This window comes from Gallus gallus, chromosome Z, assembly GCF_016699485.2.
Source record: "Gallus gallus isolate bGalGal1 chromosome Z, bGalGal1.mat.broiler.GRCg7b, whole genome shotgun sequence".
Lineage (NCBI taxonomy): Eukaryota > Metazoa > Chordata > Aves > Galliformes > Phasianidae > Gallus > Gallus gallus.
Window position 1 is genome coordinate 42,411,246 of NC_052572.1, and position 23,094 is coordinate 42,434,339.

Sequence of the window (23,094 nt, forward strand, 5' to 3'; positions counted from 1 at the left end):
AAAATCGTATTTTTTGTTTGTTTGTTTTTAACTCAGCAAGAGCTAGATCCAGTAAACTCCAAAAACAACAGTAAGCTTGCAGAGTTTAAGTTCCAGCAAGAGTTTTGTTTGTTTGCAGAGTTAAGCAAACAAACAACTCAGGGCTATCAATAAACTGCTTTAGCTGGCAAACAGAACAGAAGCTGGAAAAGAAGAAAGCACTGATACGCAAAATGTGAGCTTCCAACTAAAAGATGGACTTGTACATGCAGGAAATCATTTATTCTCCCTCAGCAGCTGGGTTATTTTACAGATACTGGGCCTCAGAAGTTATGGAAACTTTGACAATTATCTTGCAGTGTCTTAAGAAAAGTGAATGAACAGTAAAATAAAGTCAAGAGTAATTCTTTTTCTAAGCCTATCTGTTAAAAATTCACTACCTAGATGAGAAGAAGGTAGCTACTGTGGAAAGTAAACTGCAGTATTTCATTGCCTTCTAAGTCTTGCTAGGAAGCTATCAAAGATGGCAGTGAGTTCCTTAAACAAGCCCAAGAAAGGGAAAAAGAAGAGTACGAGTAAAGAAATCCACATATAAATGCAGACCATCCATGAAAACCTGCCAAGGTTATCTGATTTTGAATACTGTAAGTAATGCATGATCTGACTTTGATTTTACCTGGTGAAGCTAGACAAAGCAAGAAATATATGTTCCTTTCTAACAATAAGGGATAGTGGTTTCTGATTTATCCACGTTTTCTAGTTCCAATAAATCTTCAGGACAGGTCTTCAGCTGCCCTTTTTTGCATATTTTCAGATCACTCCTACATGAGGGCTGCTCTGTAAGTAATGCCACCTAGTTTATTATGCTGGGCCACAACGTTAGAGGCCAATGGTGGTGGTACAGCAGTTGGGGTTGAACCTTCCAACTGATATTCCATGACATTTTGTTGCTGTGTGACCGATGGCTGCAGAGGGGCTGTCTAATAAAATGGTGCCTGACACAGAAGTGCATATGAAGCAAAGGTATGGAACTGAATTCCTCCATGTGGAAAAAAAATGGCATCCACTGACATTCATCAACACTTGCTGAACATTCTTGGAGGCCAAATAGCAGATGCCAGAACAGCAAGACTATGGATGATGTGTTTCAGGAGTGGTGACAACAACGTGAAAGACAAGCCATGCTCTGGATGGCCATAAAGACTATTACGAGTGCAGCATGTGGACTCTTGTTCATTGCTGGCAAAAATGCATAGCTAATGGCAGTGACCACAGCGTAAAATAGTGCTTTGTAGCTCAGAATCTGCTCTATCAAACAGTGTTATTGAGCTCTTCAGATCTGTTGCAGTTTCCATGGAAATAAATAAGAGGCACTACTTCTGGAGCTACCCACATGCACGGGGTTGCTATTTAAAAAACCAAAGACAGATCACAGATGTGAGAAAAGACTAAGCAATTGAAATGCTAATTTTTGAATATCCAAGCAATCCCACATATAAATACTGTTTTAAGGCAGTGATTAATATAGACTTTGATCACAGTGTTTTCATTCTGAATGATGTCAACATGTTCATACATGATTATATTGAAATCTCACTGGGATCTTCTTGTTTGTCGTTTTATTCTGTGGACAGCTTTTTTGTTTTCTGATTCAGTCTACATGGTGATAGCAGATAAGAAGAAAATACCTCAGGATAGGTACATTTAGTGTGTACTGAGATTACAGTAATATTTGCAGCTGTTGTCTCCACTTACTATCCAAAGGCAACCATTCATCTTCTGATGCAAAGAATGAGATGAGAAGCTGAGCAAAATCTGATAAGAGAAGAAAGAACTAGTTCTGTTGGTCCCCACTGAACAGCTTAGAGGTATGACTAGGACAAAATGGCTAATCTCTGCTGAGTACTTCTTATGAGATGTGTTTAGGCTGTAGTAACTTCTACGAAATCATAGTTACTACTGTGACAGGAAAAAAAGACTCCTCCTCTGATTCCTGGCGAGGATGTCCAGTATCCTGTTAGGTGTTTAAAGCACATGTTGGATGGCTGAATCTTGACTACTGATTTAGAAGATATGAAACACTTCTTGCAAAATATTACACTTCAAAAATAAATTTCACATACTGAGACCAGTCTTTGCAACAATTATAATTCACTGTTACATCGTCTGTAGAATAGATACCTGGGTTTCAGCAAGTTAGCAGAGCTAAATTCTGCTAACCATTCAGGACTCAGCCATAGTTATAGTTGCCACAGATACCTGCCCAACTGCACAGCAAACTAAAGAGGCCTTTACTTCCTCCATTGTTCAATACCAAATTGCCTATTGAGATGAAAACGGCAAATGAGTTACTAAAACTTAGTGGTCATGTAGCTGCCATCACCAACAGTTTACTACTTTACAGCTTGAAGCAGGCATATCTAAATCTCTGGCAACAGCACTAATTGCCACATATATTAAGAAAAAACTACCATCTTTGCTTTCTCTGGGTAGCCAAGAGCTTCAGGAGAATGAAAAATAATTGGAGAACCCACTCTACAACAGAAGAAAAATGACTACTGAAAAAGTAGTTTGCCTGTTCTACAAAAAGGTCAGGAAGTGCTATAAATTGATTGTGTGTCAAAGCAGTGTCTGATAGGAACCTCCCAAAGCTTTCTTCAAGGAGCTTGTTTCTAAAAAAAAAAAAAAAGCTTTCTTCAGCATCCTTAACATTTCATCCTCCTGAAGGCATATTATCAGAAACAAATTCAAGAAGATGGAGGGAAAAAGGAGAGAGCAATACATGTTTCAGCCCATAAAATTCAAGTTTTCTCTCAAAGTACTTGTAAAATAAAATTCCTGAAGTTCTCTCCAGGGGTTCATTGGGAGCAAGGCAGTACAACAAAGTTTGTATTTAAAAAAAAAAAAAAATATATATATATATATACATACAGACAGACATATATATATAGATATACATATATATATACACACATGTATATACATATATAGATATACATGTATATATATATACATATATATTTATCTATGTATGTATACATGTATGTATGTATATACATACATATATATATATTATATATATATGATGGCAAGTGCATTCTTGCTGCTGTCATTGAACATTGGTTATAAAGTTCTAAAAAGCAGCAAATTGGATAAACCTGAATGAAAGAACTGAATTCCCACTTAGGAACATTAAGGTATACACTCAAGTGCAGTCCAATGCTCTTGACTGCAGTAACAATGCAAAAGCTTTCTAATGACTTGTTTCTTCTTTGTTGCATGCATCCTGATTTTTGCACTTAACCCAGTTCTGGACTGGCAGTGCAGTCTACCATCAGCTAACAGAATGCAAGAAATTCCACAGGAGGAGCAGAATCAAGGGCAGACAGCTGCTGCTTTTACCCAGATCTATGGAAAACAATGATTAGATACTAATTCAGCGGCCTCCAGAAGCACTAAATGTGGATTTACTACTGTCACTAACAGGTATCATCATTAGTCTCCCACAACTGGAACACACTGAAGAGTTAACGAAGTAGCACATAAACTTACTTGGAGTGAAAATGCTCGTAAAGCAGGAATAGGGATTAAGGCAGCCATAAAGAATGCAGTAACATTGCTGATAGATGTAAGGGCTACACTTGCTCCTGTTCGCTTTAAACATTCACCTGTTCTGTCCTGAAAAAAAAAAAAAAAAAAAAGGCATGTCTTAAAAGTCATGTGAATAAAACATGTCCTGCAAATAAAACGGTCATTCTACAGATACAACACAGTAATAGTGAAAAACTATTACAAGGAAATTCCAAATGCAAGTGCACATTTAAGACTACATCAATAACAAACACACTAAGTATACTGTCCAGGAGTGAAGCACGTGACACATAAAATGCTGGTTTATTTTTTGTGGGTAGAAAACATTATCCAATCTGATTCTAGCTTCAAAAGATAAAACTAAATTGATACTGTCATTATATCAAATTATCTGCAATTTAAGAAGGATGTATTGTCTACTGATGGAGTCAGTCGATGTTCATCTATAACCATTTTTCAGACAAAATAAGCATGGATTAACACCATAGATTCATAATATACCTACACATTTTGAAGTATGCAACATAAAAACAACTCCAAACCCAAGAACAACCACCCAGAAAAATCAACAGAAGGAAGCATAGGAGACTTTCTCAACCAAATAGTATATAGCAGAGTAGCACTGTAATGTCTGCATGCTGAACCACCTGCGAAGAGCACAGGGAAGATACTGCTTGTACATAACGGAATGGACAAATTAATGTTGCTTTTAAATCATTTATACTTTGGATATGACGTCTGGACTGAAGATACAAAGGTCAGCAGAAGGAAAAACTCACAGAAGTGATGACATCTTATATTTCATAATATGAATGTTATGCTTTGAAATGTCACAGTCAATTATAAAGGATAGGAAAGGAAAACAGAAGAAAAACTCTTAAAATCACAAATTAAAGACATAACAAATAAAGGTAAAAGATAATAATAATTTCCTTCTCATTGTTTTTACTATAAAACTGTGTCCTTCTATTGAAACCATTCTATCATTTTAATGTCATATTTAAGTTTGTTCTCAAATTTACATTACTGACATTTTGAGTAAACTCTGGGTTATAGAAATCAGGGAAAAACCTCTACAGAAAAAAAAAAAAAGCAGCTGTTGTTTGTTTAAAATCATTACTAATTCATTATTAATTCAGTATGTTTCCCTATAGAAAGCCTTTTATTTCACCCTAACTCCCCATGTTCTCATTACCTCGAATGGAATTCTCTTATTCTGTCCTGTTTCACTAAACGCATGGGCTAGAAGGAAAACATCATCTACACCAACTCCGAGAGCAAGAAAAGGCAGAACCTTGTGGAAAAAACAAAACAAGTAAAAACAATTACTGTTGTTTTATGATCTACCATGCAGCTTGCTATTACATGGTTAATTGAAGTAACTATACACTCTTGACTTACACAGGGACACAGAAGAACAAAGTATAACTATATAAACCACAGTGTATCTGTCTTTCTTTAATATCATTTGGCATCATCATCACTTAATTTCTCATAGCTCAAGTTACTAGATAGGAGAAAAGCACAAGTGAAAATCAGCAACACAAATAATTTGGCCATTTATTTTCCCTGAAGTCTCTTACATGCTAATTCACTAACAGAGTAATAGCAATCAGACTTTTGGCTCCTAAATACCTGAGTTGTGGCAGCATTAAAGGAAATTCCAATCAGTGAGCACAGACCCAAGCCTGCAGCCACTGACAGTGCAACCAACAAGACTCCTGCCAGCCCCACGGCACCTTGAGACTTGGCACAATCCCACCTCAGCATTGTTAAACAGGCGTAGGCAAGCTGAAAGGAAGGGTCAGGGTGAGGGGAAAAGGGGAAGAAAAAAAAGAAAGCGAAGTATTAGAATGGATCATTTTTAAAAGTGAAATCCCTCTCTTCCACATACACATCTTCACAAGCATTTTTAAACAGAATAGACACATTAGATATTTGACACCAAACTGACAAAACTTTACAAATGGCAAGTTTTTTTTAAGTATGAAAAAATTGCTCTGGACTATCAACTGTTAAGAATGAAACAGATATTTAAGCCATGCTCTAATTCTAGAAACAAATAAATAAATATAATTTTTTTAATTACCATTAGTAAGTAGCCACTAGCTACTCTGATAACACTGACATCAGAAAATGACTTTAGGATGTCGTCCAGGGTAGTTGTAGTAAAGGAAAGCACCTTCTGAGTAGAGTTTTGTGCAACACTTTGATGAACAACCTAGGAAAAGAAAAATAAAAAAAGCAGTTGCGTGTAAATTAAACAAACAAACAAACAAACAAAATTTTCTAAAGCAAATACCTGAAACTGTTTTTGCCTTTATGTTCCTATTATAGCATATACCTTACAAGAGATTTCACTGGTTCTAGACGAAGTATGTTCCATAACTACTTCCTGAATGCTACTGTTTATCAAATAAGAATCTGCATGCTTTAGGAAAGTCTACTGTATTCACAGATTTCAATTTCAGTGTAAGGTATTCTCTTTCCATAACTTTGCTGTTGAATAAGTCTTGCCTTTAATCCAAGGCCAGCACGCTCTTCAGAACGCTCCTCTTTCCTCCACTGCATGGCCATTTCACAGAGGTCAGAAACAGCACAGAAGAGGTCACAGTTTGGGACACCGTCACGTGGTCTCCCCACCCAGACTGTTGCTGGGAGAGCAATTGATGGCTAGCTAATATTTTCCAGATACCTTTAGAGTTATCATGCTAACCAATTGCTTTTAAATCCCAAGTAGCTCTTCAGTCCCTTCTTACTCTCAGCAAAGCAGAAATGTTCAAAACACCAAACAGTAAAGCCTCCTGGGCTTCACATATATGAATAACCAAGCAGCTTCTCAATTAAAAAAGAGACTAAACCAACTTCAAAACTGGGAGGCAATAACTCAGTTTTAGTTAAGCATCTTCTTTGAAGGAATACTGTAAAAAGCCATAACAAGGGACAGTGGATCTCAGCAACATTTTATACTACGGTATCTACGTTATTTTCGGTTTTACCTCGACATACATCCTCTGCCAGGCTTCCAGAATTGCTGCTGCTTTATCCTCATTCCAGTTGATATGTGAAACATATTCATATCCCTTGAAGTGCTCATACATTTGCTTAGGAGTCATTAACTGAAACATGGTTTGCAAAGCCTGGGCACTGTAACAGAGAGAAATAAGAGGAGGAACAGGCATAAAATAAATATTTTTAGTAAATTATTCTCATGGCATGAAACCCCAAATGAGAGCCTAATAGCATGTAGGAGCTCTTGATTTTATAGAGCACATATTGATATTAAAATTGAATAGAGTATAATTATTCTAACTATGTATCTGGTGCAACTGTATGGATCTTTTAAGTACTGATGTTAAACTTAGTTTCACTGAAGTTTATTTTGTCATTATTTTTGATAGGATCACTTTGGGGAGCAAAGAATGTAACCCTACAGATCAATTATAAGGATCATGATTAACAGATGACATATTACTATGAAGATGACACAACAATAGTTATTTCTGTAAGGTCTTGTAAATGCCATTGGTAATTTGTCATTTGAAAACCTTGGCCTTCTTTAACCATTCAAGAGAAATGCCGTATTTAACTCCTGGTATCTGGCAAACTGGGAGGAGTACACAATGGCAACAATTAACCATGGTGACTTTCCACAACATGCAAATGTACCCAACAATTTAGAAAGCTTAAGAAGCTACCTTATTTTTCACTAAAAGCGTATTCTTTGGCTTAATTGGTGAAAGATTTACTGCAATAAATAACTCTTCACTGTTTAGTGGAAATGTAAAAAAAAGTTCATAATGCATACTAAGACTTCCAGTAAAAAACATCTCTATTAAATATGTGATAATTGTGCTTCATTTAGCTTACTAAGTCCTATATTTTTCAGAACAGTTCTCTCTCACAGGTTTTTCCCCCACTGAAGTCCTGACTTCCTTGACTTCTTTAAAGAGACTAAAAAAGTATTTTATCAGACAAAAATATATTCAAGATGTAATAATATAAAGAATATACTTTTCTCCACACTGATTCTAAACAAAAAGCTTAGTACTTTACCTGTGTATTTCCCCTCTTTTTCCTTTGACAGTATTTCAAAAAATGCTCAGAGTTGTTTGGTGTTTCAAACACTGTTCAGTATTTTATACAGGCATGCCAAACAACAAAGCTGCCAGAAAACAAAAACCTTTTCCTGAGAAACATACATTATCATTCTGAGGTTAAAAGCAGGAAGCAGTGATGTCAATTAAACAATTATCTAATCACTGTTTTAAATTCTGTTTACTTGAGGCATGCATGCCCTCCTAAAAGGGTTCATAATACACATGAAGGATAAATACACAAGTGCCCTGAAAACCAAATCCCAACAGGGAAAAACTTTAAAATGTTCTTTAACCATTTGTTTCTTTACCTGACAAGTTTACCAGAACTGTTCTTGACTGTACCACCTATAATTAACTCTTCCTGCCAATGCATGTATTTTCTTGACAGTCCATAGCATCCACCACTCAAAACAAGGGCTACATCAAGAGGCTAGAAAAAGTTATAAGGAAGAAATTAATCAGTTGCATAACTTCAGACAAACCTGTACCATAAATCAACATTCCGTGCAATAAAATAACTGATATTAAGGATTGTGTAAGAGGTCCAAAAAGAGAAATTATGCTCAGCAACTCAAGTGGACAAATCAGTCAGGTATTAATTGAACAAACAGTAACTTTTCCAAAGCCTGACTGAAAGACAGATGTATAAAACTGGGGACTATTAATTCAAATTATTCACAAAGTAAACAAAATTGGCCCTACCTGAAGAAAGGAAGCCTTTGCTGTCCAGTGTGAGCATACAGAGCAGATGCGTTTCAGCAGTGGCTATCTCTATCTGAGGAATTAAGTCTTTCAAAATGCTACACTGCCACTTTGCCATGCTTGTTGGCCAGCTGCTAACTGTACTCTGACTCTAAATATGGGGGATTAACTACTGTTAACTACTGTATCACAGAATGACAGAAAGTTAGCGACTGTTTCAGCAGCAGGTAACATCAGTCAACAATTAGACCTACATACTGCTTCTTCTCCCCTCCCGGCCTCCAGCCTCCCCAGTAAAAGATACAAACAAGCTCAAGAAAACTTACCTTGGTAGAATTTTTATTGGGAGCTGTGATTGGGCAATCAGGATCAGCAGGATTCAGGCAAGGTCGATCCATATAACCATGACCAACCTCTGCTTTATTCAGCATTTCTTCCCAGCTCTCCACTTGGTAGTTTATTTTCTTTAACTCTTCCAAGAATTCTAAGGGGTCAAAGTTGATCCACTGCAAAGGAGGCTTCCCTCTGCAAAATAAATCAGAGAGAAATGGTTAAAATAAAGGAAGATAAAAGCAGTACCAAAAGAAACATACTTTTAAAATTCATATTTGCACAAATAATTGAGGGTGTTGTTTTGTTTTGTTTTGTTTTTTTAAAGTATGTTTGTTTTCTAAGTTATTACCTTTGTTGATAAGGTCATCTCATACAAAATAAGGCATATTTTAATTATATTTGTTTATGTACTTTTCTTGTAGCCTTGCTGTCATTTAAAAAAAGAATATTCAGGTTTTACAAAGTTATTGCATAAAATACAATACATTCAAAAGTTAAAAGTACTTCTATTTACAAGCAAAAGAAAATAAATTATCAAGCACCTAAATAATAAAAAAGCAGCCAGCTACTGCTTCACAGAATCAGGGGGAGTGGAGAAGGATAAGAGGGGGCTGAAGAAAGAAAGCCTTTCTCATAGTATCAGATTACTTCTTGCTACCCGAATAATCATCTTGCAGATGTAATCAATCAATACAGCTGATCTTTGTTTATCTGTAACATTACTATGCTCCTTCAAATGCCCTGACAGCTTGACTATCGACTAGCAAGCTCTCCTGCTAACATGGCTGCCATTACTATCGCTGTCACATGTCCCACCCCCCACTTCTGAATTTGTGATGTTGACAGACTAGAATGGATTTTGGCTGCCTTATTCTGTGGTTCAAACCACACTGTATCTGCTTAACCAGGCTTAAGTTATTATTCTGATTCTCCCAACCAGAAAACACAAACCCTGTACATTTTCCATCTAGAAATGTACAGTAAAGGTTATGTGATAGCCATTGCAAATTGCTTTTACAGAGACAGGCAAACCAGAACAGAAACAATAACTCAAAGACTAACTCTTGCATAATTAACAGAAAATGCCTGCACATATTCAACAATTAACTGTTTGAAGGATTCAGGGCATATAATATCACACTTATAAATTGCGATATACCACCCATAAAAGATACTATATATAGTTTCTTTAATGATCTCATAAGCAAAGGATTCTTTTTTTCCTTAGGAAGATCTGAGTCTTAACCCCAGAAATTTTCTTAGAAATAAAATTTCCGATTAATCAATGTTATTTGTAAATTAAGAAAAAAAAGAGACAAGTTTATTTCCAAAGAAAGCATAAAGCCCTTGAAGTTTAGATTGAGAACTTAGAGCTTCTTCTCCATGCTAGCAGAGTGAGAAAAACAATACAGAAATCAAATTAATCCCTCAAATCATCTTACAGAAACAAAAATACATTTGTTCAATTAAAAAAAAAGTCAATGCATATTTTCAGTAGAGACACTGTAATTTTATTTTTCTGTTAAACCAGAATTTCAATGAACAGTCAGAATGCAACCCAAAATCATACATAGTAATAGAATTAAAATTAGTCAGACTAGAAAGGTAAATAAATGCATGCTTACAATAGATAGGCAGTTCCAGACTGTAGCTTTGCTCCCTCCCAGAAGCAGTCCAAAGGAGTGATAATTAAGCAAGGATAAAGATATTCTATAATCTGTCAAAATGAGAAGTGGTAAATATACAGTTAGACTAGAATATAATCTAATCAGCATAAGCTGAATTATGATTATAGAAAAAGCTTACAAGTAAATGCCTGCTATGCATACCTGGTCCATATAGCCTGCTTCTGTGATGAGTTCTCCTGATTTATAACATAAATGTTCCAACTTCCATTGTCTGTAATAAGAAGAACAAATATTTTTCTTCCACAATAACTGAAAAGTTATCTTTTAAATGTAGTGTACATTCAAAATTACAACTTATACTGACTTATTGGCTTCAAACCACTGAGGAAGGCAAATTTTATTCAACATAGATATACCACGCCTCACATGAAAAGCTCTTCTTGTAGTTATAGAATAGATATTTCTGTTTCGGTTGTTCTAAACTCTTTGTAAATAGAGCTGCTTTTGGGTGAGCAGACTGGCTGACGTGATTAAAAAGGACAGAAATTCGACTATATAAAAGAGACCGCTTGTGACTTCACTGTCATTCAGTGATGCAACCAAAAGACAAGTCATCTTGAGGCTCAGAAGACTAGAATATTCCTAAACTGACTCACACATGCAGGAGGGAAAGAAGCCATCAGGCTTTCTCCCTGCATTTTTCAGCTGTATTACAAATTCTACTGACATGCCTTCTGGCACTTTAACACAAAGCAGGAGCCAGGTAAAAGCTAATTAGAGCCTGAGCACAAGCTGACTAAGGCATCAGCTGGATATACTGAAAAGATATCCTGAAAGATACTGGGTTTCATCCCTCAGACAGCATCCCTAGGCACATCATCACATAAGCAGTAACCCTGGAAGAACCACTTTACAAGGAGACACTTCAGTTGTCCACCCTCGTAGGGTGCAGTTTTAGCATTTGTTGTTGTTGGATACCACACAGTTCCCAGTCTTCAGTATGTGCACACAGACACTCTGAAGGGGTTGGAGAGAGCCACTCTCTACTATGACTACCTGTGTTACTGAATAACTGTTATTCCATCTGCTGACATTTCTCACAGATTTTCATCTCCCTTTATATACAAACTACTGGAATGACAGTAAATTGTACTAGCGTTTAGAGTCATTATGTGATTCAAGATGGTGTGTCAGTGAATGAATGCATCTCTAACACAGAAAGCTTTTCAATATTAAAAATACCATCAGTAAGACTTTACACTGGGAGCACAGACATCACTTCTTAAGGAAGACAACTGCTGAACATTGTACAACTGTTCACAGGGGTACACTTTCAGAACCTCTTCCAAAACTACTTACCAGTGGCAGAAAAATCAGAAAGTCCTAAAAATAAAGGCTCAAAAGTTCTAATCACTTAAAAATACGTGGAGGAAAACATGAGTCCAATTTTCAGTAGTTACATATCACAAAGAAAACTTTTGCTTATCTGCTTACCTGTTGTACATATAAACATGTACTCTGCTGGCCTGAAGTGCAGAGTCAAGGTGCTGCCGGAGTGCTTCTGTTGTGAGTACATTAGTTCCATCTTCCTGTGGAGTCTGAATCATGAGCTGGGGGTTAAACATGGCCTCTTCTCCAATCTTCTGCCGTGTGTAGTTTAACTCCCGACTCACTCGTCCACCAACTGATGCAAAAATACCAACAATTTTGTATTAGCCAAAATTCACTTATTTGTGGTGACCACTGTATGGGAACTGTTAAGTCACAGCCTGAACCACTGACTGATCACCTGAGGTAAGAACTGGTCAGCCATGGGAGCACACGTGAAAGCAATTCCTAGACCCCATTTAAGGGCTGACTAACAGTGAGGAAGAATCTCTTTCTGTAGATCACTCCTTTGTGGAGCTTTTCATCACGAGCCTAAATCTTTGGATGCAGGTGAGCATTCCTTCTCTGGTTTATTCCTTTGCTATCTCACTAGGGTACTTTTTCCAACTGTACTTTGTTGACTATATAACCACAATAAGCATCCTCCAGTCAGAAAAGTTATGGTACATGCATGGACTAATCTACCTCAAAAAGATCACAGAGTAACTAAAACTAGTAAGAAGTTTACTTTAGTAATACTGCAAAAATCATACCCCTTATTAAAACTTCCACTGTACTATAATATTGATGTGTTAACCAAAGCATCAAACAAAATCTTTTGTAAATATGAAACAAACAAACAATATAAGAGAGGAAAGCCAACCAGAGGGTCCTGGACAGGCTCAAAAAGTGGGTACATGAGAATCTAATGAAGTTCAACAAGGCCAAGTGCTAGGTGTTGCAGCTGGGTCAAGGCAATTCCAGATGTGAGTAGAGACTGGAAGAAGAACTCCCTCGGAGCAGTCCAGAGGAGAAAGACCTGGGGATCCTGGTGGACAAAGAACTGGACAAGAGCAGGCAATGTGCACTTACAGCCCAGAAGGCTAACAGTATCCTGGGCTGCATCAAAAGAGGGGTAGTCAGCAGGAAGAGGGAGGGGATTACCCCCCTCTGCTCTGCACTTCCTGAGGCCCCATCTGGAGTACTGTGTCCAGCTCTGGGGCCCCTAGTACAGGAGAGATGTGGAGCTGTTGGAGTGGATCCAGAGGAGGCTTCATGAAGGTTATCAGTGGGCTGGAGCACCTCTCCTGTGAAGAAAGGTTGAGGGATTGGGCTTGTTCAGGTTGAAGAAGGCCCCATGGAGACCTCATTGTGGCCTTCCAGTACTTGACAGGAGCCTACAAGCAGGAGGGGGTGCAACTTTTAAGATGGATCTGAGACTGACAGAAAAAGGGGGAATGGCTTTTAACTACAAGAGGGGAAATTCAGCTTAGATGTTAGGAAGAAATTCTTTGCTCTGGCACAGGCTGCCCAGAGAAGCTGTGGATGCCTCACCCCTGGAGGCATTCAAGGCCAGGCTTGATGGGGCCCTGGGCAGCCTGAGCTGGTGGGGAGCAGCCCTGCCCGCTGCAAGGGGTCAGAAATAGATGATCTTTAAGATCCCCTCCAACCTAAGCCACACTATGATTCTATAACTCTTCTGGACTAGATTGAATGCTTCTTTCTCACAATTACTTATACCTGTATGAACAGACTGCTCCAGTAGTGCATGTCAAGATAAATGGCTTTAATTTATACCCTTCTCCTAAATAATCTGACAGTCAGAAGCGGAATGTTTCTCTTCAGTTAAAAAAGTGAGGAGGGAAAGAGTAGGTGATCAGTTCTACATCTTCCAAATAAAAAATAAAAAATATCATGTTAACATTAAGAAAATTAGCTTTGAATGTAGCAGAAAGGACCATCTATAGTGTATCTGCCCCAGTAGTTCTGCACCTGCATAATATTCTGTGATGCAGGATACAATGAATACACAGTGACTGTTTTATAAATCCAAACAAGCTGAACAGTGTGCTTCATATCAAAACATGGTTTTAAAAAAGGAAAGGAAAAGGCAGTGGGAAACTGCAAAGTAGACAGGCTCTAGAGGGAGCCATATTCAATTTTTCTTGCCAGAAATATTGCATAAGAATGGAAAATAATCTTCCCACTCAGAGATCAGAATTCAGCTAGAGTTTGTATACTCTATATAACCTCCTATATAGTCTACCTCACAAGTGCATGGAAGGGGAAGGGGGGGGGGGACAATTAATTCAGCTTACTAGCTGAATCAAGACCACATTCAGATAAGGAGAACTAAAATACCATAAACACCTTGTTTTCATCTGTTAAGTCCAAGCTACAGACTTGCTTTGTTACATTTTTTTCTGTCTCAGTCACCTCGGCACTGATTATCTGATTTACTGCTGAAGTTGAGTTCTACAATAGTGTGAAGAGAAATTAGACATGCACATCTGTGTCTTCCTAGGACATATACTGATCTGTAACTAGCTGGCAGCGTGGGAGATGACACTCTCAAGTCCGAACAAGCCAGGAGCATACTTCTTAAAATAAGCGGGCCCTCAACCCACACATACATAATCGCTAAGGCTAAGTGGACCACCAGGAAAGAAACTAGGCATGGTTAAATCTGTCAGAATCAGACCATCAACAACTAAATCATATCATCATTTTCGCGTGAGGCATCACTTAATTTCTAGATCATGAATTCTTTGAAGAAATACTTCCACAACACACTCCATTTTCTCAGTCTTTCATTTGTGGCATTATCTCCTTCACATCAAGTAACAATGGTCAGCTTGCAGTAAGAAAACATATAAATGAAAGTACAGCTTCCTCACCTATGTTCCCTTTATAACTTCCTAACATCCCTTTTACCGCTGCATATGCATGATAACAAAAAGTTGTTTAATTGTAGCACTAATAAAACACTAGAAACAGCTAAGATTTTGCCTCAGATGTTTTTACGGTGTATAAGCAGAGTAATCACAACTAAATACAGTTTCAAATAAACGTTCATATCAAACAGTAACCAGAGACTGAAAGTTAGTTTGCACACCCTTGTATCATATTTGTCATACCTTCTTTGTGGGGTGGATTTTTATATAATCCCAGCACTTTCACTCAACAGCCTAACATTCATGATCGCTGCTGTCTTTCTCCCCCATCCAGCACTCTTATGATACGCTAATAAAATTTGCTCTTTCTTACATTAACATGGACAGTGAGTAGAGAACCACAGTTACCCTAACCTGTGCGTCACGGAACCAGAGCTTCTTTTGCAGCTCTTCACACAGCAAGAACTTCAGAAGACAAAATACCTTCCTTCCTCTTTGTAAAGAGGAATGTAAAGACAATAAAGACCCAATTTTATGAGGACTGTGGACTCTATCATAAACATGTACTTCTAGTACTATCTTCTCTCCCATTCTGCTTGCGCTTTACTTTTCAATTTAGTTGGGACTTGAAACAACAAATCATGTGTCATGCAAGACAAAGGCCGACATTCCTATCTCTGCTGAAAGTGACCAACTGTTTACTATCAACAGAAACGTTTGCTTCCTAATCAAGGTCCTGTCAAACCACATTAACTTCACAGAACAAGGCAGATTTATCCAATCAGAACTGCATCACACAAGTCAGCCAACAGAACAGAAGCTGTTTTTCCCCCTTTTTCATTCAAAACAGGAATAGCAGAACCATCTAGGAACATGGGCACATATTCCAGAACTCAACAGTAGGTCCTTTCTGCATTTTTCTTAAGTCATTACACCATTTTATTATTTGACAGGTCCACAATGTTCATTTACTCTGTCAAATAGAGCAAAGATAACTCCATGGACAAACACAGATATTTTACATAATTTAACAGTCATATACAAAGAAACTGTAAACTTGCAGAGGAAAATTCTGACTGCCAAAGACACGGTAATGTGAAAAAACATTATAGGACAAATGATGTAATGGAAAATAAAATCAATGAATAAAATGGTGGTATTTTGTGGTTTTCCTTCATGGGCTCAATTTTCTTATATTTGGTGACAACAGTACTAGAAATGCAATGGAGTTCTGTTGTATACGTGACATGGAATAACAGTATTTCTGATCTTATTTACTATCAAAGACAGAACTATTTCCCTTTAACATCTTGGTGACAAAACTCATACTTCATCCTCCTTTTCTGATATATAAGAAATCACCTGATAGCACTTGAGTCCTTTATTATCGGATTTAGTGCCCAGTCAGCCAAGCTGGTGGCACAAATCCCTGCAAGCTGTAACACTGATTTAAATAACAGATCTGCACATTGTCTCATGGCCAATGGTAATACAAGGCAGTAGTTTTTACACTGTCCTTCAAGCGGCATCAACAGATTTTAGGTATCTGTCTACTCGAAATGATACCATGTTTTCTGCAAAATTTAGCTATCCAGAAAATTTTAAAAAGAAGAAAAAATTATCAAGACACATCAGTGTCCTGGAACCATATCTCAGTTAATATATTAGTTTCTAATGCTTAAACATGCGTGTGAAAGCTAGAAGACATCTTTCTTGCCAGCACCTTTGTTGATGAGCATTGCTTCTTTCCTGAGCAGCTTTTCCACAGAAGAGGAGAGCATCTCCACTTGTCCCCATACCAATATCCCCCAGTCTGTCAGCCTCCTCTACCACTGAACATGCTGCTGCTTTTCTTGAACTTCCCAAAGACTCAATCAGAAGCTGGTGAAGTTACAGAATGTTTTGTCCTTCCCAAGGGCATCAAGAGAGCACTAACAATCAGCATGCTGGGAGAACCACAATCTCTCCTTCCCGAGAGCAATGAGCAGCTGTTAGGTGGTAACAAGTTTTAGTCATCCTTAACTTGAGGCAGAGCTGAACCTATGACCTGTATGCGAAAGGCTCCATATCCCATTACCAAGCTCTTGGGTCACAGTCCCTGTGTCTCAGTCATCACATTAAAATGTTCTGGTGCATCTTAAGTGAGAAGCAACCATAAAACCAAAACTGCTTCCCTCTAGTGCACACTTGCACAATACTGATGCACCCTTAAATGACACAAGAGTGAAAACATTTGTTTTTATTAAAGCTTCTGATAGGACTTTCACTGACAATTTTGAAGTCATTGAGTCTTCCAGCTGATGTACTCATTTCTACTATGAATGTTGCTGTCTTACGTATGTATTTCCCATGACCAGCATTCAAAACGGTATTTTGGTATATTTGTATTATCTTAACATGCTTGTAACGTGTGATTTGCTGCTGCGAACTGCAGTTCCTTTCATACTGCATAATGCACTTTCAAGAGCATATCTGACTTCTGCTGCACTAAAAGACTGATCCTAAATGAGGCAATATATGATAGCTAAAAATCACTGCATGATAATTAATTGTCTGTTCATTCAAAAGGTATGAAATACTTCTTTTTGGAACACAATACAATGTTCCATTTCAGGTTCCTGATCAGCAATGTATAGCCTGAGGGTTTTCTGTTTATTTTTTCAGATGCATACACAACCTGTTATTAACCATTCAACAGATACCTTGTACGTGAATATACAGCAACTACCTTAGCAGAGAGCAAGTTCCCTCTAAAAAAAGAACATTCCTGAGAACCAACAATTGGGATAAAAATGTTTGCCTGACACTGTGGAGTGACAAGACTTTGAGAAACTAAAGTCAATATTTCCAGAAATACTACTGGTCTAGGGAACTAAGTTTTTCTGTGGCAAGTCTGAGCTGCATGAATGGTACAGAATTTTCTGAGACTTCACCTTCTAAAGACTTCCAAAGAGTGATTACACTTAAATACATTTTTCCAGGATTGTTTACGTGAGTCATGAGATCACTGCCTGAGGGACTCCAGCAGCCACCACACACCACCAGCACACTCACTCCTGCCACCAGAACAAGATCTCTCTCCGGCCTGACTGCTGTTGCGGACTTCCTTCTACTCTTCTTCCTCACCAAGTCTCCCTTTCTGCTGTACCCATATGTGATTTCTATTACATGTGTAATGGTATGTTGCTCAAAAACTGCAGTTTAGAAGAAGTTTCATACCATTACAATGGAAGGCAAAAGAGCCAGACCACCACAGCTTCAGCTCCCTGTCCTAAACATTTACCAGGATAGAAATACTTGTACTTGTCATGTAATAGAACATAGTACCTAAGAAAAATCACACAGGATTGAATAAATAAATGGAGAGTTGAGCTCTCTGGCAGATACGAAGACTACCCTACCTCTTATTGGGCACAGAAAACTAACAGCCTTTTGATTTAAAGCTTCCTGTTGTCTTAAAGGAGGCTGTGCATGCTGCTTGCTCATCATGTTCCTTGTCAGTTGTAGAATACAGTTTTTCTGCACACAGACAGTACTACTTAGCATCCTCATTTTTCCTAACAGAAGAAGTAGGTAAGGTGGCAACTTATTCAGAATTTACTGACAAAGTACAGAGGTACTGGAGGAAATGCATAACATTTTCACTGAAAATTCTAATGAGCCTAATGAGGGATCTTGTCAGCCTAATAGGAATGCATTTTAAAAACTTTTGGTTACCTGCACTTATTTTTTTTAGGCTCATTTTTTAATAATGTAACATAAAACTTCAAGGGAAACGATGCATTTGCAAAAGCTGGAATGTAGTGGTAAGACAGTGTCTTAAAGAGATTACATGGTCATTCAGTGGACTGTTCCAACAATTCAACAAAAAAGGATGATCTTTTTCCTGCAATTAATTAAACATGACCTGTGCTGGGCACTGGACTATGGTCAGTCAGAAACACCCCACTGTATCTAGGTTTTCTTGCAGTGCTTTTACTCTGCTGAATACTCATGCCTGCATTTATATTGCTCATATGGAATGGCAACAATCACGCCTGCCCAGGTTAAGACTGCCAGCACTATCCCATTTCCTCTCCCAACATCCAGGTAACAATCTACATTTTTCTCTCCCCTCCCATGCTAACATCCAAGAAAATGACATCAGCATATCACAATATACAGACTCTATCATCTTCAATCTCCTTAAGGACCAGCGGCTTCTAGAAAAATCTAGAAGCAAATTGTTTATCTCAATCATTTCAGCTTAATATATATATATTTTTAAAAGGTTTTTTAAAATTACAAATATTACAAATAAAATTACAAATGCAAAAAAAAAAAAAAAGTTACAAAAACCAAAAGCTCTTCAAAAGGATGCTTTTTACTTCCCAAGATGTCATAAGTTACTTCTCACAAATGATAGCGACGATTCCAGCATTGCTGTTACAAATCTCATTACTGCTGACATGACTATGAATAGCAAAAATAAAAACACACATCAAAGATGGCTCTTCATTCAGCCAGTTTGACAAAGTTCAGAGCAGTGACAACGACACAAAGCTGTCTGCAAATTCAGGAAGACAGCCCAGCAACAGCTGCTGCAGACCATAGGGAAACTTTTCCTGCTGTTTTAGAGGCTAAAATGTTTTCTTTCTAAAAATCAAATAAAGGTTATTCTGCATGTTTGCGCTTGTATCAACCATAGGCAGAATGTATATATACATTATTTCTGATTAGGTAAAATACATAGATCACTGAAGAAGTTATTTATGTTTTGATGCACTTGTGCGTTGGTGTCTCTCTGGGTTGAGGCATTGCAAAATGCAATTAAAAAAAAACAACTGAACAAGTTCAATGGTACAATCTGGAAAAAAAAAGATAATAGAAGCTTTGAAATGTACAAGACTATACAAAACAGAGAAAATTGGTACGCGTAATTCAAACTTTCCAGTTAAATACAAAATGCAGTAGCTGCTCACTGAGTTGTGACACATCCTTGGTAACAGGATACAAGCTCCTCACCTCTGGGTCACTGGTTCTAATCAAGCCAGGAACAACAGTGACCACAAGTTGTTTACCATCTGACAGCTGTTCTGCTAGCTCATGTGAAATGAGTTGGTGGTCTCAGTTCACTTCCTAACAGGCAGGTGTCCATATTATAGAAAACCACCGTCACAATTGCTATCCTTGTTGACCATCTCAACAAAGAGATGGAAGAATGAATGGAGAGTGAACAGATCTTTCTTCCAAAGGCATGGTTCCTTCGGGTCAGAGCTGAGCCATAGGTTTTGGTGGAGAAGCCCAACTATAGAATTTTCTGGGTAAAGTATCAGAGGAATAAGGGACCCCAGACTCTGTTACTCCCTAAAAATCAAGGAGACAGTTTATAGGTGGGATAGGCAGCTAATAGAGACTGTAGCAACTCTAATAGTCCACAATCCTTTAACAGTTTACATCCTGTGATGAGCAAAACTGAAGTTTTACTTTTCAGTGTTAACAAACATTTGTGCATGCTTAACAACAGGCCCAAATACTCACACATACTGAAAGTGACTAATTTTCCAGTTCACCTGAGAAGGGGCTTTAAGGTCTAAACCTAAGGATTTTAAAACAGCTGAAAATAACTGACTTAAGTTACTTTAACTTGGATACAAGCTTCTGCTGGGTAATACATTACAAACGATTTGCTGCGTTGCTCCACAGCAGTCAGCTTTCCTCTAGGCCCAACTTTTCATTTAACCTCTCAGTGCCCTTTCCTCAAATATGTAATTGTTTTCCTGTGTGGTTAAAAGCAGCATTTTAAAGTTCTTTCATCTGTACTCCTGGGATAGCACAAATTTCATCTGTACACAGAGTAGCACAAAGTTCTAATGAAAATTTTTAAAGGAACAGCAAACAGTAAAGAGAAACTGTTCATCCAGAACTTTTCTGAAAATACTATTTCCTAAATAATGCCTTCAGGAGATAGCAAAAAAAAAAAAAAAAAAAAAGAACTTGTTATGAAACGGTACAATTTCTTTCAAGTACTCCCTACCAGCTGCATCCTGTACCATCTGTTGTCGCCTAAGCAGCTTTCTTCTGAATGGCTTTGCACTGAAGCAGAACTGCTCTCACTGCTGGACACAATCAGGTCAGGTCAGCACTCTCCCCAAGCACCAAACCTGCTGCCTGTCATTGCTCCCCCAATCCTGATATTTCTTACTGGCCACCAGCTCCCAAGACAGTCCTGCATCTGTCAGGAGGCCCATTTTTTATACTTTGCTTACTATTCACACCAAGGAGTAATGTGCACATTTGATTTGTGCAGGATGCAATCAGAGATTCCTGTCAGATACACTGAGAGTGTGACCATATGGCCAAATTCATTTTAAAACAGAGGAGAGTGAGAAAGAAAGTTAAAGAAATGAACAAACATCCCACAAAATGATGTCTTTTTTTTTACTTCTGGACAGTCTGATCATTCAGACAATTCTACTTCATTATCAGGCATTTCACTTTACAAAAATGTTGTATTCTCCTGTTAGAAGCAAAATTGTTTGAATCTCCAGAAAAAGGAGTAGAAATGCCCCCACTGTATTCACAGAGAATACAGACAAAATATAGGAGATTTCATGAGCCTGAATTCTATGCACTGAGTCAAGATCCTCCAATACCCGCCCAGAGACAATGCCAGTGCTCACAGCATTTGCTCTTCACCAGTGCATTCAGTGTGTTGCATAACATTAACCCCAGCTCTCTCCTCCCACCTTCTGCAGGGCTGACATCACCCCTGGGCACCACACGCTACTCTGGCCCTGCAGGGCCAGCGCCAAGCCCCCCTTTCACTGGCTTCCACTTGAGGCCGCAAGGGGTCGAGCACAATGGACGCCCCTAGCTTCACACACAGGCTCCCCCAGCCTCACAGGAACATCACGCCGGACTGATTTATTTCCAGCACCGCTCTTGCTCTCTGCATCTGTGCAGGGAAACACACATCACTGGGAGCCACTTTCATGATTTTGTTGCGATCAGGATTAGCTGGATTAGGGGTTGATTCATAAGGACCCCCTGCGGCTGTGAGGAAGTTTCATCACAAGGTCAGTGTGGTGTGAACTATATTCTGTCAACACCACCACTTCTTATAGACAACTACAAAAAATACAAAAGAAAAAAATTGCAGATCTGAAATATATGAATGAAGATTTTACAACAACAAAGAGATTTACAAATTTCCTCATCAGATGTGTACACTTCATCACTGCCTTTAAAACACAAAAACTGCACTAGTCATTTTTAATTTAAAAAAAATTTAGTGGTTTAGGAGGTGGGAAGAACCTGGGGAATAAGTGTAGCAACCCACACACAAAACCACAGAGGAACTGCTGGCACTTACTCTAAAACCAGTCATGCAGCTTGAAGATTGTTGCACTGTTGAGATTTTATTACAAATAAGGCTGTCACCTTCAGGACTATTTAATTCCTAGCCTCCAAAGTGCAGTATATAACAGAGACATAAAAGAAAAAGGGAAAAAGAAAAAGGGAAAAAGAAAAAGGGAAAAAGAAAAAGGGAAAAAGAAAAAGGGAAAAAGAAAAAAGGGAAAAAGAAAAAGGGAAAAAGAAAAAGGGAAAAAGAAAAAGGGAAAAAGAAAAAGGGAAAAAGAAAAAGAAAATGTGCAATGGAATGCAGAAAAGAGAAGCAGAATTAAAGTTTTTTGTTTGTATTTGATCCTTAAAGAATAATTACCAGCTTTTTACCTCCCCCAAAACGGTTCCCCTCCCCCCATCATAATGACATTGCTCAAAGACAGCAACACATTTGTAGCCTGCATGATGCAAAATAAAATCTGTAGTGAAAGAGGGGCACTTTTGTTTTGCATGTGTGTGTAGGTTTTTTTTTTTTTTTTTTTTTTTTTTTTAAGGAGCAGCCCCTCTTGCACAGAACCAGGCTGTTCAATCAAAGCCTTATCTGTTATATTTCTGTCTGTCTTTCTCTTCTGTTTAGTGCATTCACCAACAAGAGAAAAGGGGGTAAAGCAATGGAGGCTTTGACCTGCAGCTGTAACACAATACTTTCGCACAGCCCTGTCGACCCCTGACATAAATTTTACACCGCAGCTGGCATTTACACACTTAACATTACCATATGTATAGCCTACTCTGTGCTAATTATGCTAATCACCTGTCTAACTCTCTGCTGCGAAAAATGGTTGTATTTAGCAGTCCACTGCCTACCAATACAGCTTACTGTGTGGCTGAAATGTACATTCAGACGGCTCTGAATGGCAAGATTTTTCCACGTTGCTGGCCTCATTCAGACCACAGAAAAATTTATTCAAGTCAACTGGTTTCGGTCCGCAACAAAAAAGTTACGAGAAAAAAGTGAGTGTGTTCCTGCCCTAACATTCTAAGTCTGCTTGCAAGCAAAATGATAAATCAATTGGTGTGGGAAACAAAAAGGGAGAAAGATTTCTATTGCAAGCCATGTGAAACTGTAGCCTATTTAAAAAAAAAAAAAAAAAAGAGAGAGAGAGAGGGAGA

General features: G+C 38.0%; 1 protein-coding gene across 5 annotated transcripts in view; it reads right to left on the reverse strand.

Moving 5' to 3' along the window:
* PTCH1 (patched 1) overlaps positions 1-23,094 on the reverse strand; it is a 65,746-nt gene that overhangs the window by 31,038 nt on the left and 11,614 nt on the right. For all 5 annotated transcript variants that reach the window (NM_204960.3, XM_040655421.2, XM_040655422.2 and 2 more), the window contains 10 exons: positions 11,828-12,017; positions 10,535-10,604; positions 10,331-10,422; positions 8,699-8,897; positions 7,979-8,100; positions 6,570-6,717; positions 5,660-5,791; positions 5,206-5,361; positions 4,766-4,864; positions 3,532-3,657 (listed from right to left, as the gene is read on the reverse strand). In NM_204960.3, the coding sequence (NP_990291.3) occupies positions 3,532-3,657; positions 4,766-4,864; positions 5,206-5,361; positions 5,660-5,791; positions 6,570-6,717; positions 7,979-8,100; positions 8,699-8,897; positions 10,331-10,422; positions 10,535-10,604; positions 11,828-12,017 (1,334 nt within the window). The remainder of the gene's footprint in view (positions 1-3,531; positions 3,658-4,765; positions 4,865-5,205; positions 5,362-5,659; positions 5,792-6,569; positions 6,718-7,978; positions 8,101-8,698; positions 8,898-10,330; positions 10,423-10,534; positions 10,605-11,827; positions 12,018-23,094) is intronic.